Below are 19451 nucleotides of genomic sequence, written 5' to 3' on the forward strand. Positions count from 1 at the left end.
TTCTCAAACGGTCCCGAGAATAATTCTAATGGAATTTAGTTGTTTTTCTGAGGGAGGATGGGTGGAGAGATACTACTCAGCTCTCCTAGTCGCTTTTTAAGGCGTTCGCCAGAAATCCTTCAAGAGGGGGACTTCTTAAAGAGACGGCAGTTTAGAGTAAGGCAGAACTGGATTGCAGAATTTGGGGCAAAGCGGTATGTGTGCAGGTGAAGACAGCTAAAGCTTTCCTTTGTTAACGTTGCTTCAAGATGTACCACAATTAAGTAGACATATGATATTTAAGTCAACCATAGACTGAGAAGGAATTTAAACAGTTGTAAGCGAAAAATAATCTGTTAATAGTGCACAGTGACAATGAAACTAAGACTATTTTCAATGTATTCACCTTCTTAGAATGCAGGCCGTGGAACCCGAATGTCTGGGTTTGAATCCTGCCTCAGTTGCTTATTTATTAGCCTCTCTGTGCCACACCTTGGTCAACTGTGAGATTAAGTGCCACATAGTAGATGTCAGCAGTTTTTACCATCGTTATCCTTTAGATGTCAGTTTAACTGGGAGCTATGGCAACATGAACAAGTAAGAAAGACTAGCCTAATGGTTAGAGGAGTAAAAAGAGGAAGCCTCTGTGCTGAGGGCCTAGGAAGGGATTGGGCTTGCAAATAGAAGCCATGGTCATTTAACCACGTGATTCATTGTAATTGTGAGAATTGTATGCATAAGTTAGACCACCTGAAGTTTGAAACACTTTTTTTTTTCTCTTTCTTAATTGAAGTCTTGTTATTTAATCCATATTTTTTGAATTTGGTAGAAGTAAAAAGAAATTTGACAGTTTCAAACATCATTTGCTTTTAATCATAAGTAATTTTTGAGTTACAGCAGTAAAATTGTCTGAATTAAAATTCCTAGAACCTGAAATAAAACTTCTAATAGGTTCTTCAGGTAATTTTTAATTGTTACTATATCATTGGTTAAAATAATGTTTTAAAATGTGTAATCAGTAGGTTAATTCATTTTTAACTATCATTAATTTGAAATTTATCAAAATAAGAAAATACTGTACCTGATATTCAATACAGGTTGATCTTAATTCGAATGGAAAAATTTTCTATGATCAGTAAGATACAGAACTTAAATATGTGCTTAATAAGGTAAAACTTCAATTTACAAAGCAGAAATGTTGAATTCACTAAAATACTCTTTTCATTTGACTGAGACCTTTAGTTAAGGGAAAATTAGTTAACAAGCATTCCAAGATACCTGAACACCTAGTGTGATGGCTTTGGTGTTTTTTCAACTGTGGCTTATGTGTTGTATTTCGTGTTCCCTCTATGTAATACCTAGAGTAGTTAGTATTTTTACTCTGAGTGTTTTTCTTAACTTTGCTTAGAACATTAACTCAAGCTTTTGGTTCTAATGATTTCCTACATGATTCACTTACTAGGTTTCTTATGAAGACACATTGTTATCTGGAGAACTACAGCTTGGAAAATGTTTCTCTTTATTATAGGTTTTTTCTTTTCTGTATGTAATGGCATGGTGTAGTATGATATAAAGACTGTGCATGGGCTTTGGAGTCCTAATCGGTTTTGGTGATTTTTTCCTACTTAGTTTTGAATCTGAGCTCTAATGTTCTGTGATATTAACCAAGTTACTTGACAGCTTTGGTTTTCTTATCTATAAATAGATAATAAGCTCTACCTTAGAGTCATTGTGAGGATTAAATGAAATAATTTGTAAATCCCTCAAAGAGCAAAGAGGTAAAAAGAGGTATGTATGTACAGGGTAAGAAGTGGGTAGAAACCAAGATTACAGGGAAGTTTATAGAGAGGGCAAACCTTAGATAAAGGAAAAGAGACATTGTGAACACTAGCTTTAAATTTTTTTCACTGAAAAATGAAACGTTGAAGTAGATTGTTTATATATATTTGCATACATTTAACATTTTGGTGTGGATTTAACTAACACAATACAACTTGCAAAACCCATCTTTTAAGAAATAAATTACTCTATAAAATATTTGTGAATTAGGAGTCTTGATTTAATTTTTGACACCACTGATTCTTAGCAATTTTGTATACATCACAGAAGGAACGTTGTGTTGTTTACCTACCCTCAAAGATGAGGGAAATTTTATTTTCTAAAGTACTTTTGAGCAGTATTTTTTAATGTATTTAATAAGGTCAGACACTGATTTTAAATATAAGATTTCAATATCCTTTAAATCTTGAGACATTCACCAAAGTACCTAGAATTAAGAGAAACTCTAAGCTTCAAGTGGCTTCATCCTTCAGTTAGCCTGTTTGGGGATTTACTCTTAGATTATTGGTTTTAACAGATAAATTTTACCACACAAAAGTCTATCAGGAAAACTAAAAAAAAAAAAAAAAAAAAATCAAATATAAAGACAATTTTTAAGAAATTACGGCTGAGAATTACCTTTAATGTTTTGAACAAATAGATTTGCTGTTGAACAAAATCAGAAAACAGCAGTAGCCCCAGCATGGTCCACAGAGATTTGAGTAAGTACAGCCTGACTAGTGTCTTCCCCTCTGCCATGTATTCAATATGTGTAAACAATAAAAGCCCATTTTTGCTATAAATTAAAACATTGAACTTCTAATTCTTCCTGATCTTTGCTTTTGGTATAAGGTAAAATCCACTTTTTAAAATGTGATGTGAAACATTCTAGAAAGCAGTTTGCCAGCAAAATTTAATGGCCTTAGTGTGTTTTCTGAACTCCAATTATTATTAACCCTCTAGGTTATATATTTAATACTTTCTCTTTTATTTCTGTTCTCTTTATCCAATCCCAATACTACTTACTTAAGAAATAAGCTTATCAATTTAATTCTAGGATTTTATAGGGAATGGGGTATGAGGAGGGAAGCCCTTATTCTCAAGCTTCTATGGCTCCAAAATATGTCCAATTAGTAAATATTTTCATTGTGGAGAAAAATGCAATTTACTGTGGATGTTTTTGTTTCTGTAGTAGTTACAGAATGTGAGAGTTGAAACTAGGCCTTAGTCCAAATCCCCAACACAGGGTAGGTCACCTACCCCTGGACACATGCAGTCTTCCATAAAGACAGTCCTAGTCTCTACTTTACTTTAACCGAGTCAATTGCTGGGTAAACTATACCAGGCTGGTAATGGCTATTTTATAGTAAAACCTGCAGTACAAAATCTAGTAGCTTGCTTTATGTGTAGGAAAATAAATATACATTGAATACCTTCTCATTACAGAAAAAATGCTGCTGTGAAGACATAATTATAGCTTTCACATAACTGAAGCCCCAACCATCATGATTTAGTGCCCCTCAAAGGAAGAACTTGAGTGGAAAAGAGGGCATTTCTGGGGATAGTAGAATGCTTGAGACCTGAATTTAAACTCAAGCTCCTTCATGAAGGTAATAATTTTATTTTTAACTGATAGAAAGTAACAACTCTATAAAAGTTAACTATTGTCTATTACATATTAATGAAAAAGTCAAGTTACACTTTGTATATAGGTACTTTGTTCCGTTTATGGTTACCAGTTGGAAAAGAACATTTTATACCTAGCTATTTAATCTTTTTTTTTTTTTATCTTAATATCTACATTCTTTGGAACTTTACTTTGACATAGTTAATTGAAAGTTAGGGATAATAATTTATAGCATGTGCTGACATTGAGGTTAGGTGGGAAAATTGGGTATTTTAAGTCACTCTGCAGTTGTCAGGATTGAGGAGTATAATGCAAATTGATGGAAGACTTAGGGGAGGAAGGAGTAATACTTTTCACTTCGTTCAAATTATTTTTTGAAAAGGATGTCTGTAACTTAAAAATGTACTTTTAATCTCCAATTCAACAATGAGTTAGGTCAACATATATTGAAACCCACTTTTCCATATAATAAACACAAAAACCTTGTTTAACACACAGTATAGAGGTACTGCATACTGAAAGGAAAATTTTGAGTTTTGAATTTCCAGAAGATAGTAGGAAAGAAGTTCTCTTTCATCCATTTGCAGATTCCCAGTCTGGGCAAAGTTCTGAAGTAAGTGGTTTATATTTGGCAAGCTTCCTGTGTTATCCCACCCCTTCACTAGTGAACTTCCGCAGGGCATTCATCCTGCCCTATTCACTGCAGCATCTACCTCAGGTCTGCAGAATCCCTTTTAGGTGCTCTGAGCCTCAAATGTACTTGCGTTCTAACCTCTAAGTTAAACTTTTCGGGGTAGCTGTTTTTAACTCATCTTAACGGAAGAAAGCTATATTTATATAAATTTACACAAATTTGATAATGACTGATAATCTCTCCAGAGTATTTTCGCTTTAAGAAAAAATGCTTATTAACTCCAATGAAAATTTCACCGATGAAATTTCAGATAGGGTAAGAGAAAGTAAATAAAATGAAAAAAAATTTAGATCAGTAGGGATAATTTGTAATGGAATCAGGGCACCTACCAGGAAACTGAGAGTAAGTTTTTAGAATTTTTTTCCCCTAAGCTATTTTTACTTTTTACCTCTCTGTCCCAAGATCCACTTTTGGATCTGTTTACAGAATATTTTCTCAGGGGCTGTAATTCCTGCATAGTTAGAATGCTAGTTTTTTCGTGGGGTCAGAGATCTTTAGATTGCTTGCAGGAGGGCTTTTGTGTGTTAGGGACTGCCTATAATTAAATTTCAACTGGGAAAAGTTGAGAACAAAAATGAACAAAGAATTTCTTTTAGCATCTTTAATTTGTTAACCTATCCAAAAAAAAAAAAAAAAAAATTAAAGCCATGACTAATGAAGGAGGGAGGTTTGTCTGTTACCTTGAAAGAGTTCCCATTGTAATAATAAAGAATGGGCTTTGGGATCAATGCATGTAGGTTTGAGTTCTTGCTCAGCCACCTAGTATATTTGTAATCTTTGGCGTTACTTAACTGCCTAAATCTTATTTCCTTATGTGTAAAGTGGAGCAAGTAACCGAATCACAGGGTTGTTGAAAGGATTAAATAAAATGACATGTATAAAACACTGAGCCTAGTGCTTTACTATGGTAAGTGCTCAATAAATGAAAACCTTATAACCTTTACCGGTGAGCCTCAGTTTCCTTTTCTGTAAAATGTTGTTAATGGGTCCTATATCACAGAATAGCAGAGTGATTGTTAATAATTCTGGCTAATAATTATTAAGTATAATAAGCGTTCAATAAACATTAAATTATTTTGTAGCTATGATAATTAAATTCATAATCTTCATGTATTCTATCATAATAGTGCTTATATTTAAAAATCAAAATAAAGTCTCAAAAATATTTCTAATCTTAATGTCATCATGTTTAGACAGTGAATATTTCAGTGTATTTAATACACTTTAAAAAATTAAGTTGCATTCTTGACAGCAATTATTTCAGTTTTAATAAGTCCCTCAGTAGGACTTTATTTTCAATTGGATCTAACTCTGTAAAAGTTTTCTCCTTGAATAGAGTTCTTTTATTTTTATACTCAGTGTACGTTAGAGGTCAGTCAATAAACGATAGTTAAATGAATTTTAAAAGTCATCAAGATAATCAGCTATTAGAAACATAAAATCTAAGAACTGAATGGGATCTTTAAAAAACTAGGAATTGAAGCTCAGGGAAGTTAACATACTGTTTTTTTTCATCAAATCTAGACTGACCCTATGTTCTTTTTCTACTACATTCATCAGATGTGTGAATTTTTAAACTAAACAATAATATTGAAATAGAACTTGTTAGTCATCTGAAAGTAAAATTTTTTGCAATTTTTCAAAGACAGTATAGAAAAGTATATTTAGAAGCTTTATACTAAGCCCAGGTAAGTTTTTATTACATCAATGAGATGACTGATATTTAACAGATTTTTGTCCTTAGGAACCAAGTTATTTATAGATAGGTGAATTTTTTATCTTAGTTTGCATAATTATAGGTAGCAGAAATAATTTATTGAGTATTGACCCTGTACTAGGAACTGCACCAAGCTCTTTGCACACATTATTTTGTTTAATATAACGACCCTCTGAGGGAGATGCAGTATAATTGCCAATTTGCACATGAGAAAAACTAAAGCTCAGAGTAGTTAACTAATTTGACAAGTAAGTATGAAGCTGAAATTCAAACCCAGACCATATGACTACAGAACACTGTCTTCAGCTATTTTATACATTTTTACTGACAAAACCCTCTCAGTTTTTTTTTTTAATAATTTTTTTTAAATTAATTTATTTATTTTTGGCTGTGTTGGGTCTTCGTTTCTGTGCGAGGGCCCTCCCCAGTTGCGGCAAGCGGGGGCCACTCTTCATCGCGGTGCGCGGGCCTCTCACCATCGCGGCCTCTCTTGTTGCAGAGCACAGGCTCCAGACGCGCAGGCTCAGTAGTTGTGGCTCACGGGCCCAATTGCTCCTCAGCATGTGGGATCTTCCCAGACCAGGGCTCGAACCCATGTCCCCTGCATTGGCAGGCAGACTCTCAACCACTGCGCCACCAGGGAAGCCCAAAACCCTCTCAGTTTTTGTTTTAAAAGTTAATGAAAAAATAATATATTTCTTGTCCACCCTAACTCCAACATTGTTCAGAGTATGGTCACTTAACCTAAAATTTCAAGATAATTACGGAGTTCATATACTATGATTTGTTATTGGCTTCAGTTTACAGACACTCTGCTCTTTTTTTTTTTAACTAAAAGACTATTTTTTTCTGAAATTTTTAGATTTATAGAAAAATTGAGCAGGTAATATAAAGATTTCTTCCTTCCTTTCTTCCATATTCCTTCCCCTACCTTCTCTCCCCTCCATCCTAGCATGCAGTTTTCTCTACTATTAACATTTTGTATTAGTGTGGACCATTTTCTAAAAGTTAATGAACCAATACTGATACATTATTATGAACAGAAGTCCATAGTTTACACTAAGGTTCACTCTTTGTGTTGTACAGGTTTATGGATTAATGTCATGTATTCATCATAACAGTATCATAAAGTATTATCTCATCACCATAAAAATCTCTTGTGCTTTACCTATATGAATTACCGCATCCCCAACCTCTGGCAACTATTGATCTTGATATTGTGTCTATAGTTTTGCCTTTTCAAGAATGTCATATATTTGGAATCATACAGTATGTAGCTTCTTTTACTTATCAGTATGCATTTAAGGTTTTTTCTTGTCTTTTTGTGCCTTCATAGCCTGTTTCTTTTTTTTTGTTTTTGGCTGCCCCTCACGGCTTGTGGGATCTTAGTTCCCTGACCAGGGTTCAAACCCAGGCCCACAGCAGTGAAAGCACTGAGTCCTAACCACTGGACTGCCAGGGAATACCCAAGCCTATTTCTTTTTAATCACTGAATAATAATTCATTGTATGGATATACCACAGTTGTTTTACCCATTCACTCATTGAAGGATGTCTTGGTTGCTTTCAAGTTTTGGCAGTCATGAATAAAGCTGCTATAACTATCCATGCAGGTTTTTGTGGAACATAAATTTGCAACTCATTTGGGTAATTACGTAGTAGTACAATTGCTGGATTGTATGGTATGCCTATGGTTAACTTTGTAAGAGACTGTCAAACTGTCTTCCAGAGTGGCTGTATGTACGGTTTTATATCCCAAGCATCAATCAATGAGAGTTCCTGTTGTTCCACATATTTAGCAACATCTAACAGGGGTTTTTTTTTTATATTACCCATTCTAATAGGTGTGTTATGATATCTCAGTGATGATTTAATTTGCAGTTCCCTTATGACATATAATGTTGAGCATCTTTTCATATGTGTAATTGCCATCTGTATATCTTCTTTGCTGCAGTGTATCTTCAGGTCTTTTGACCACTTTTTAAATTAGGTTTTTTTCTTATTGTTGAGTTTTAAGAGTTCTTTGCATATTTTGGATACAAATCCTTCATCAGATACATGTTTTGCAAATATTTTCTCCGAGTTTGTGGCTTTTCTTCCCATTCTTTTGATACTGTCTTTTGCAGAGCAGAAGTTTTTTAATTTTAATGAAGTCTTGCTTGTCAATAATCTCTTTCATGGATCATGCCTTTGGTATATTATACTTAAAACATCATTACTATACTCATGGTCATCTAGGTTTTCTCCTATGTTGTCTTCTAGGAGTTTTATAGTTTTGCATCTTACATTTATGTCTGTGATCCATTTTGAGTTAATTTTTTTGAAGAACGTAAGGTCTGTATCTAGGTTCACTGTTTGTTTGGTTTTTTTTTGGGGGGTGGGCATGTGGCTGTCCCTTTATTCAGCACCATTTGTTAAAGAGACTATCCTCTGTGGTGAGGTGGATGGACCTAGAGTCTGTCATACAGAGTGAAGTAAGTCAGAAAGAGAAAAACAAATACCGTATGCTAACACATATATATGGAATCTAAAAAAAAATAATAAAAAGGTTCTGAAGAACCTAGGGGCAGGACAGGAATAAAGACGCAGACGTAGAGAATGGACTTGAGGACACGGGGAGGGGGAAGGGTAAACTGACATGAAGTGAGAGAGTAGCGTCGACATATATACACTACCAAATGTAAAATAGATGGCTAGTGGGAAGCAGCCGCGTAGCACAGGGAGATCAGCTCATGCTTTGTGACCACCTAGAGGAGTGAGATAAGGAGGGTGGGAGGGAGATGCAAGAGGGAAGGGATATGGGGATATATTTATATGTATAGCTGATTCACTTTGTTATACAGCAGCAACTAACAGAACAATGTAAAGCAATTATACTCCAATAAAGATGTTATAAAAAAAAAAAGACTATCCTCTATGGGATATATGGGCACATATGCTTTATTTATTTATTTATTTTTAAATAGGATTTTAAAAATATTTATTTATTTTTGGCTGCATTGGGTCTTCGTTGCTGCATGTGGGCTTTTCTCTAGTTGCGTCGAGTGGGGGCTACTCTTCATTGCAGTGTGCGGGCTTCTCATTGCGGTGGCTTCTCTTGCTGTGGAGCACAGGCTCTAGGTGTGCGGGCTTTGGTAGTTGTGGCACGTGGGCTTGGTAGTTGTGGCTTGCAGGCTCTAGAGCGCAGGCTCAGTAGTTGTGGTGCACGGACTTAGTTGCTCTGCAGCATGTGGAATCTTCCTGGACCAGGGCTCGAACCTGTGTCCCCTGCATTGGCAGGCGGATTCTTAACCACTGTGCCACCAGGGAAGTCCGGCACATATGCTTTAATTTCTCTTGTGTAAATACATAAATAGGAATGGCTGGATCATAATTAGGTTCACGTTTAACTTTTTAGAAAACTGCCAAAGTGATTCTCAAAAGAGAATATACTGTTTACATTACCACCAGTAATACATGAGAGTTCCAGTTGCTCCATATCTTCATAAACATTTGATATAATCAATCTTCTAAATTGTAAATATTCTAATAGGTATATAGATGTATATAATTGTGGTTTTAATTTTCATTTCCCTAATGACTAATACTGTTCAGCATATTTTCATTGCTTATTTGCTAGCTGCATATCTTTTTTTCCTTTTTTTTTTGGCTGTGCCATGTGGCTTGCAAAATCTTAATTCCCCTTTCAAGTTCCAAAAAACGTTTATCACCCCAAAATAAAACCTTGTACCCAGTTGGCAGTAACTCCCTGTTCTCCCCTCCCCCAAGCCTTGGTATCCACCAGTCTACTTTCTGTCTGTATTTTACCCATTTTGGATATGTTTTATAAATGGAACCATACAATATGTGACCATTTGTGTCCAGCTTCTTTCACTTAGCATAACTTTTTTGAGGTATATATCAGTACTTCAGTCCTTTTTATGGCTAAATACTATTCCATTATATGGATATACCACATTTTATTTATCTGTTCATCAGCTGATGAACATGATGAACATTATGGTTGTTCCAGCTGTGGCTATTATGAGTAGTGTTTCTGTGAACATTTGTATACAAGTTTATGTTTGAACACCTGTTTTCAATTCTTTTTATCTGTTTATTTAAACTTTATTTTTGTAAATTAATTTTTATTGGAGTATAGTTGCTTTACAATGTTGTGTTAGTTTCTACTGTACAGCAAAATGAATCAGCCATACATATATGTATATCCCCTCCCTTTTGGACTTCCTTCCCACTCAGGTCACCACAGTGCGTTAAGTAGAGTTCCCTGTGCTATACAGGATGTTCTCATTAGTTATCTATTTTATACATAGTATCAATAGTGTATATGTGTCAATCTCAGTCTTCCAGTTCCTTCCACCACCACCCCTTCCCCCTTGGTATCCATACATTTGTTCTCTACATCTCAATTCTTCTGAGTATATACCTACAGTGGAATTGTTTTCATTTGGTAATTCTATGTTTAAATTCTTAAGGAACTGCCAAATTGTTTTTCACAGCACCTGCACCATTTTACTTACCCATCAGCAATGTACAAGGATTCCAGTTTCCCCACATTCTCACCAACCTTTATTTTCTTTTTATTTTGTAAAGTATAGCCTTTACAGTGGATATGAACTAGTATCTCATTGTTGGTTTGATTTGCATTTTCCTAATGACTAATGAACTTGAGCATCTTTAATATGATTGTTGACCATTTGTGTGTTTTCTTTGGAGAAATGTGTATTCAACCCCTTTGCCCATTTTTTAGTAGGTGTGTTTGGGTTATCTTTAATTTAATTTAATTAATTAATTTATTTTTGGGCTGCGTTGGGTCTTCATTGCTGTGCACGGGCTTTCTCTACTTGCAGCGTGTATGGTCTTCTCATTGTGGTGGCCTCTTCTTGCGGAACACAGGCTCTAGGCGTGTGGGCTTCAGTAGTTGTGCCATGTGGGCTCAGTAGTTATGGCTTGCGGGCGCTAGAGCCGCAGGCTCAGTAGTTGTGGTGCACGGGCTTAGTTGCTCTGTGGCATGTGGGATCTTCCCGGACCAGGGCTCAAACCCCTGTCCCCTGTGTTGGCAGGCAGATTCTTAACCACTGTGCCACCAGGGAAGTCCCTGGGGTTGTCTTTTTTCTGTTGGGTTGTAAGAGATGTTTGTATATTCTAGACCCTTATCAGATATTTGATTTGCAAATATTTTCTCCCATCTGTGGCTTGTCTTTTCACTCATGTCATGGTATCCTTTGTGCAAAAAGCTTTTATCTTGCTAATGTCCAATTTATCTATTTTTTTTTTGACATTTATCCTTCTGGTGTCATATCTAAATCCAAGGTCATGAAGATTTACTCTTATGTTTTCCTCTAAAAATTGTATGGTTTTAGCTCTTTTTAGGTCTGATAACTTTTTTGTTCATTTTTGGTATGCAATTGACCCTTAAACAACATGGGTTTGAGCTGTGTGGGTCCGTTTATACTTGGACTTTTTTCAGTAAATACATAGTATAGTACTGTACAATCCACAGTTGGTTAAATTCACAGATGCAGAACTACAGATATGGAGGGCCAACTGTAAAGTTGTACGTGAATTTTCCACTGTGCAGAGAGTTGGTGCCATTAACTTCTGTGTTGTTCGAGGGTCAACCGTATATTATGAGGTAGGGGTGCATTTTAATTGTTTTGTATGTGGCTATTCAGTTGTCCCTGCTCCATTTGTTGAAGAGAGTATTCATTCCCCATTGAATGCTTTTGACACCCTTGTTGAAAATTATTTGCTCAGAGATGTATGAGTTTATTTCTGGACTCTCAATTCTATTCTGTTGATCTACATGTCTATCCTTATGTCAGTACCACATTCTTTTGTATACCTTAGCTTTGTAGTGATTTTTTTTTAAAGGAGTTTTTTTTTTTTTTTTTTTAATTATTAGCACCTTTAATTATTATTTATTTATTTATTTGGCTGTGTTGGGTCTTCGTTTCTGTGCAAGGGCTTTCTCTAGTTGTGGCAAGCGGGGGCCACTCTTCATCGTGGCACGCGGTCCTCTCACTGTCGCGGCCTCTCTTGTTGCGGAGCATAAGCTCCAAATGCGCAGGCTCAGCAGTTGTGGCTCACAGGCCTAGTTGCTCTGCGGCATGTGGGATCTTCCCAGACCAGGGCTCGAACCCATGTCCCCTGCATTGGCAGGCAGACTCTCAACCACTGCACCACCAGGGAAGCCCGGCTCAACCTTTTTGGAATACATATTTCTTCATTTTCAAAGCTTGTCATGCTAATATTAAGTGGTATAATTGTATGTTATGGTAAGAGTTGTGTGTATATAATCTCCACCTGTACCAAGAGATCTCTTTTAAAATTATCTAATGCTATGATAGGGCACACCTCATAAGATTAAAAGCTTTTATTTAGATTACATCTTTGTAAAATGAGAATTTTAGAAGAATTTGAAAGGGTGTAACAACAGTACCTGTCACATAGCAGCAATCTTAATAAACCAGTACCTGAGTGCAATTAAGGATAGGGTGAGGAAACTACATAACACTAATTTTTGCTCTGCCTTTAATTTATTCTGGTGCCTTTGCAAATTATTTAACAAGAATGTTTATTTTATTGATCTTATAGGGTGTAAATGATTTAACCTAAATTGTATAGGGTAACACAGTAGGGGAGATGAAAAATTTATTTAAGACAAACATTCTATTAAAATGTTAAGTGCTTTAGTTGATCAGATATTTAAACTCTTTCAGGTATTAAATAATAGAAGAAAATGGAATTGAATATGATACCAGCATGGAACAGTCTGTTGATTCATTAAGAGTCAACCATAATGATTCTGAAGAGTCAAAAATCGATTCTCAGGTATTTGAAGTAGGGATTCAACTAGGAACTTTTTTCCATTTAAAGGGAAAGCGGCATGCAATTGGACAATTTTTTATGTTTAAGGAATAGTGTTATATTTAATGTATTCAAGAATTTTAACATTTAATTTTTAATAATTCTATCATATATTTAATTTTATAATATAGAGCTTTACTTAATGTATTCATGAAAGTTTATATATAAAGAAAAATCTGCATATTGAATTGTAAATATTTCATCATTTCACATTGTATTCCTGTGGACAATTTGAAATAAAATATAATAAAAATCAACAGTTTCACTTGAGAACTTCTGTCTATATCAGTCTGTGAATTGATAACCCTTGCAAAAAGTTAAGTGAATAATTAACTGAAAAATGAATGTCTCCATCTTTTATTAAAAACATTCTAATTTTTAAAAATTGTAACTTATTTTACAAACACTCAAGTGATTTTTTTTTTCTTTGCAAAAGCATCTAAGCTGTATGGACTCCAGTGAGCCTTCTTTTGGACAAGATGGTTCCCCTAGAGTTTTACCCATTACTACTGCAGTGGATAATTCACTCACATCACAGAATATACCAGGGCCCCTGACTCAGACACAGACTCTTTCTGCAGAGCAATTCCACCTAGTGGACCAAAATGGGCAACCTATTCAATATGAGCTTCAGTCATTGGGGGATTCTAATGCGCAAATGGTGAGTACGTTTTTAAAATAACCAGTTTTCTGCTATTTAGCAAAATGTATTAGTCTTACTAGATGACCTTTATTTCTTGACACTATTGCTTTACATTGCTTTGAAAATACTGTTTCCATGACATTCATTTTTAAGTTATATAAGGATTTTAAAAGATTTCCTTTCAGGACTACAAAGAGTACTTCAAACCAGTATGTCCCAGCTACTATGTCTAGGCAAACTGGTGCTTTGAGATCAGTTGGAAATGTAACATAATCTGTCACTAGTGCTAAAGTGCCAGAGCTTACATATAACTTACATTTATTTTTTGTATATACATTTGACTGAACTCAACGTTGTTTGCTCTATCAACATCTCAGTTACTGATTTGTGTGCCACATGCTGGTATGCTTTCTTGAAGAAAAAGAAAACAATGGACGTACCAGTGGAATAATGGAATTTAGACATACCCTTACTGATCTTTGTAAGTAGATATGTAGGTGTCATGTGAATAACAATGCATAAAGTTGACAGTGCTGCTTTAAACTGTTAGCCAGAAATATTTATGACCAAGTTCACAGTTGAATAGATGTGGTGATAGATGGTTTTGATTGAAATAAAATTAATGAGAAAAAGTTCTAAATTGCTCTGTGACTAATAATATATTTATATCAGTAATAATATGAAGAATAATTTATCTCTTTTGTTTGCCTGTATTTTCCAAATTTTCTACAACAAATTTTAATTCAGTAATTAAAATTATTTTTAAAATCATAACTTCAATTATAAATTATACTTAAGTAGGCAACCATTTAACCCAAAATTCTTGTTTTTGTTTCTAGTCTAGAGCATTCTAGAGTTAATCTATGTCCTTTTGCTCCCTTATAATCCAGCTAAATTTTGGCATTGAGAGTAATTGGTTGAGAGGTGGCTAACTGTAGACAACTTTTTTGTGTGTATGTTCAGGCTCAACATATTTCTGGGCTTACTTCAGGACTAAAATGCAAAGTTAGGGTATGCTTCTGTAATCATACTGCATCACCAGCAGAGGTTAATATGCAACAAATAATCTAGATGTGAACCAATACATTTTAATATTTCATGTTCAAAATGAAATACTTCTGTAATTTCCCCTCTTATTTGACATTTATTCTAGTTTCTATCAGAACATTTAGAAAGTCTGTGTGTTCTAATGGAAGGATAAAAGAGTCTAAATATATGAAGGGTTATCATTTTACACATGGTACCTTTCCTAAAAAGCATGTTAAAGTTGCTTATTTGTCTGTGTCTGAAAAAAGTTCGCGTTCCCATTCTCTTTGTAATTGTATTAAACGTTGTATCTGAAGTGATTATAAAGGTGATTTTACATTGTTTGCAGTAGGAGATGATACAGAGGGTTACTTGAAGTTTTGAAATAGGAAACATGTGGCATTAGCATGAAAATAAATGTAAGGAACACGGAGTGTAAGAAGCTATCTTCTCCAAAGAACCAAAGATCAGAAGGTGGTGATATTCTGGGAAACTTAGTGGAGCTTTTTTGTTTTTATTGTTTATTTTAATAGACTTTAATTTTAAGAGCAGTTTTAGGTTCACAGCAAAATAAGAAGAAAATACAGAGAGTTCCCATATACCCCAAGCCTCCATATATGCGTAGTCTTCTCATTATCAAAGTCTCCACCAAGTGGAGCTTTTTGTAAAAAATGACTTTTTTTTTTTTTTTTTTTAAGTATGATTTTTTTCACATAGAAGCTTTCACAGAACTAGTAAAGATTCTGTAGTGGGTGAATCTGCAATGGATGAGAGGAGGTTTTGGAGTGAAGCAGGGATGATATTTTTCATTTACTAGAAATGTTGTACACAAAGAGCCCAGTAAATATAAAACTACTCATTAGCCAAGATTTTCTGATGATTTTCATGGTCGGCCTCAAAGAAAATGTATTGCAGCAGATGACTCTTCAAAACTATGTTTATTTTCATAGCAAAGATTAAAGATAATTACTTTTTTTGGTAATAGAAAAAGTAATATTATCATCACCATTGTCAAATTATATGAATTAAAAATAGTTTTTTAGGTAACAGGTGGAATAAGCTAAGGAAACAGAAAATGGAGGAGACTCTTTTCCACTGTGCTTGGGAAACAGTTTCAAAATTAAGGAGATATTCCACAGATCAGTCTTAATTATGAACTTTTCATATGGTTGAATAAATTATAACTTTATTATATGTGTTTTATTTGGATTTAAAAATAACCACCATTCTTATTTTCTAAGAATGAATGAAAAATTTTCACACATATTTAATCTCATTTACAGGGAGTAAAGAATTAACAACAGTATTATTACTATTGCCTTTTAAAGTCCAGTAGGGTTTTCGTATTGTTTTATTTTTGTCTTTTTTTAGGTTAAGTAACATCGTCAGATATTGGGAGACAGTACAGAGTACTGTTAAAAGGAGTCAGACTACTTGGGTTTGAATTTCACCTCAGGACTACATAGCTCTGATTTACCTTGCATGAGTTTTGTAACCACTGTGTTGCAATTTCCTCATGTATAAAATGTATATAGTTCGTATACATGTCATGAAGATTAAATAACATAATATTGGGTTGACCAAAAAGTGCCTTTGGTTTTTAAATAAAAATAAAAGACACATTTTTCATCTTCACCAAGAACTTTATTGAACAATGTATTCACCCTTTTGTTCCACTACCTTCTGCCATTTTTCAGGCAACTTCATAATTCCATCTTCCCAAAACTTTTTATCTTTTTGAGCAAAGAACTCTTGCCAGGTGCCTTTTACAGTCTTCCAGGGAATTGAAATTTTTTCCGTTAAGAGAATTTTGTAAAGATCTAAATAAATGGAAATCCGAAGGTGCAATGTCTGGTGAATACGGTGGATGCATCAGAACTTCCCAGCCAAGCTGTAACAGTTTTTGCCTGGTCATCAAAGAAACATGCGGCCTTGCGTTATCCTGATGGAAGATTATGCATTTTCTGTTGACTAATTCCGGATGCTTTTCGTCGGGTGCTGCTTTCAGTTGGTCTAACTGGGAGCAGTACTTGCTGGAATTAATTGTTTGGTTTTCCAGAAGGAGCTCGTAATAGAGGACTCCCTTCCAATCCCACCATATACACAACCTCACCTTCTTTGGACGAAGACCGGCCTTTGGTGTAGTTGGTGGTGGTTCATTTCGCTTGCCCCACAATCTCTTCCGTTCCACATTATTGTACAGTATCCACTTTTCATCACCTGTCACAATTTGTCTTAAAAATGGAACGTTTTCATTACGTTTAAGTAGAGAATCGCATGCGGGAATACAGTCAAGAAGGCTTTTTTCGCTTAACTTATGTGGAACCCAAACATCAAAGCGATTCACATAACCAAGCTGGCGCAAATGATTTTCAGCGCTTGATTTGGGTATTATGAGTATGTTGGCTATCTCCTGCGTGGTATGATGTTGATTATTCTCAGTGTCTCGATTTGATCGCTATCAACTTCAACTGGTCTGCCTGACCTTGGAGCATCATCCAGCGGGAAATCTCCAGCATGAAACTTCGCAAACCACTTTTGACACGTTCAGTCAGACACAGCGCCTTCTCCATGCCACTGCACAAATCTTTTTTTGCGTTTCAGTTGCATTTTTACCTTTCTTGAAATAATAAAGCGCATAATATGACGAAAATGTTGTTTTTTTTCTTCCATCTTCAGTGTTAAAATGGCTACACAAAAATTCACCAATTTTGGGACTTCCCTGGTGGCGCAGCAGTTAAGACTCCGAGATCCCATTGCAGGGGGCCTGGGTTCCATCCCTGGTCAGGGAACTAGATCCTACATGCATGAAGCAACTAAGAGTTCACATTCTGCAACTAAGGAGCCCACTGGCTGCAACTGAGGAGCCCACGTGCTGCAACTAAGGAGCCCACCTGCAGCAACTAGAACCCTGCGCAACCAAAAAAAAAGTATGATGCTAATAAACATCTATAAAAAAATTCACCAATTTTGATCAGTTTTTTTTTAAATGCACACTGATATGACAGCTTCACATAAAATCTAACAAAATTGTTTTGAATGAAGTTAAAGTCAACTAAGTGCTACTAGAGCCATCTTACGGAAAAAACCGAACGAACCTTTTGGCCAACCCAATGCATGTAAAGTCCTGCCGCTTAGTATGAACTCCACAAGTGAAAAGGAATTATCATCTTCAGAGTTTACAGTTGACTTTCATGCTGAAGTAATAAGAGGTATAAGAGATATGGCAAGATATTTCTATCTCAAGAAACTTGACAAATACTCGGGGAAGGAAAAAATTTCTACTCTTAATTTCTGGGAAATGTTTATGATTATATTTAAAGCTTTCTGTTTTGTTGAGGTTTAAGGGGTTTTTTTTTTTCCCAAATTTAAAGTTTTTCAAATGGCCCTCTCTAAAAGTGATGCGTCTCTATCAGGCCATCAGCAAAGTTTTCATGTTTTACATGGCAAAAGGGAAGTTTGAGAAAGTGGGTTGGAATGATTAAGGAGAGTTATTTGCCCTAGGGAAAACTGAGGACCGGGGATTTCAGGTAAAACAGTAAAACTGTTAGTAGAAGAGTAGTTTTTAGGTAATAAAATTTATAAGGTATCCAGAAAGTCTGGAAATATAGGATAAACTTAATTTTAAATAATATATTAGTTATATTTTTAAATGATAGGCTCAAAATGTTTTTCTTCAACTTTAGATGCTTTCTTAGTTGACATTCCTTTAAATTTGAGGCACAGAGTTCATTTGTTAAACTGAAAAAAACAACAAAAACCCCAAAGGAAATAATAAATATACAATTTCCCTGTGTTTTCAGACTTTTGGGTCACTCTGTAGTATTTCTTATAGACCAAGACAGGATATATAAAAATGCAGAGATATAAAAATAAATCCTGTTTAATTAGACATCTAACAAGTTACTGTTTTTAAATGAAAATGACTTAATATATGAGACCAGTGATTATCACACAAATAGGTCAAATGTGTGGATAATACAGTAAGTAGAAAAAAGTAAATATGTTTAGTCAGAGACTTACTTGTTCAGGTTACTAAGTAATAAGACCTCACGTCCATGTAATGATTAAGACCATAGGTGGTTAAGATCATAGGACATAGGATCAAACTGCCTGTTTTGAATCCTAGCTTTACCACTTATCAATTGTGAGACTTCGGGAAAAAATTTTTAGGTACCTCAGTGTTTTCATCTATAAAGTGAAGAAAATGATAGTATCTGCTGTAGAGGTAGGCATGTCTAATAATTTTTTAAGTAATGATTCTTTTGAATCATTGTAGACTTATGCATTTGATTTTTTTAAAATGCTTCCAAGATGATTGTTGCCAGCCCATCAGAAAATGGACAGGTGCTGCGAGTAATTCCATCTACCCAGACAGGAACGACACAAGTGATTGTACCTCAGGGGCAGCTTGTGGATGTGAATAGTCCTCAGGGTGAGTAATCATGGGATATAGGGGATTTAACAACGTTTTAAAGAACAAACGTATATTCAGAAAATCACCTCATGAAAGTCAGTGCTAAAATTGATCTCTTTGGGTAAGATTGTGAACTGAATGATTAGAAAAAGTTTCTTAGCCCAAATAAATTTCAAGTTCATTTTTCAACTCCTGTCTAGGTTAGCTGTCTATTTCATTTTGGAATTCTGTGAAGCTGGTTGACTCTTGCTTCCTCTCAAATGACCAGTGAGCATAAAATAAATTCTTCTTAATTTTAATAACAGTAATAATGACAGCAACAATAACAAGAATATAGTGCTAATAGCTACTGGAGAAATTTTTATTTTATGTTTTTATCAATGTTGTTGTTAGACATGTGACACTTTCTTTTTTTTAACTATTCTCATCCTCTTTGCTCTTTTCCTCTTTGTTCCTTCAGATTCAGAAAGAATCATGCTCCCTATTTTTTTTATAAATTTATTTATTTATTTTAATTTATCTTATTTATTTATTTTTTGGCTGCATTGGGTCTTCGTTGCTGTGCATGAGCTTTCTCTAGTTGTGGTGAGCGGGGGCTGCTCTTCGTTGTGGTGCGCAGGCTTCTCATTGCGGTGGCTTCTCTTGTTGCGGAGCATGGGCT

General features: G+C 34.9%; 1 protein-coding gene across 5 annotated transcripts in view; it reads left to right on the forward strand.

Annotated features, from left to right (window-relative positions):
* Positions 1 to 19451, forward strand: part of CARF (calcium responsive transcription factor) — a 96376-nt gene that overhangs the window by 367 nt on the left and 76558 nt on the right. For 4 of the 5 annotated variants that reach the window (XM_082467084.1, XM_082467081.1, XM_082467082.1 and 1 more), the window contains exons 2-5: positions 3244 to 3407; positions 12557 to 12668; positions 13141 to 13365; positions 18688 to 18808. In XM_082467084.1, coding sequence (XP_082323210.1) covers positions 12600 to 12668; positions 13141 to 13365; positions 18688 to 18808 — 415 coding nt within the window. In that variant the 5' untranslated portion in view covers positions 3244 to 3407; positions 12557 to 12599. Of the gene's footprint in view, positions 1 to 3243; positions 3408 to 3922; positions 4038 to 12556; positions 12669 to 13140; positions 13366 to 18687; positions 18809 to 19451 lie in introns of all 5 variants that reach the window. The other variant, XM_082467080.1, reaches the window with a different exon arrangement.

This window comes from Balaenoptera physalus (genome assembly GCF_965194825.1).
Source record: "Balaenoptera physalus genome assembly, chromosome: 6".
NCBI classification, from domain to species: Eukaryota; Metazoa; Chordata; class Mammalia; order Artiodactyla; family Balaenopteridae; genus Balaenoptera; species Balaenoptera physalus.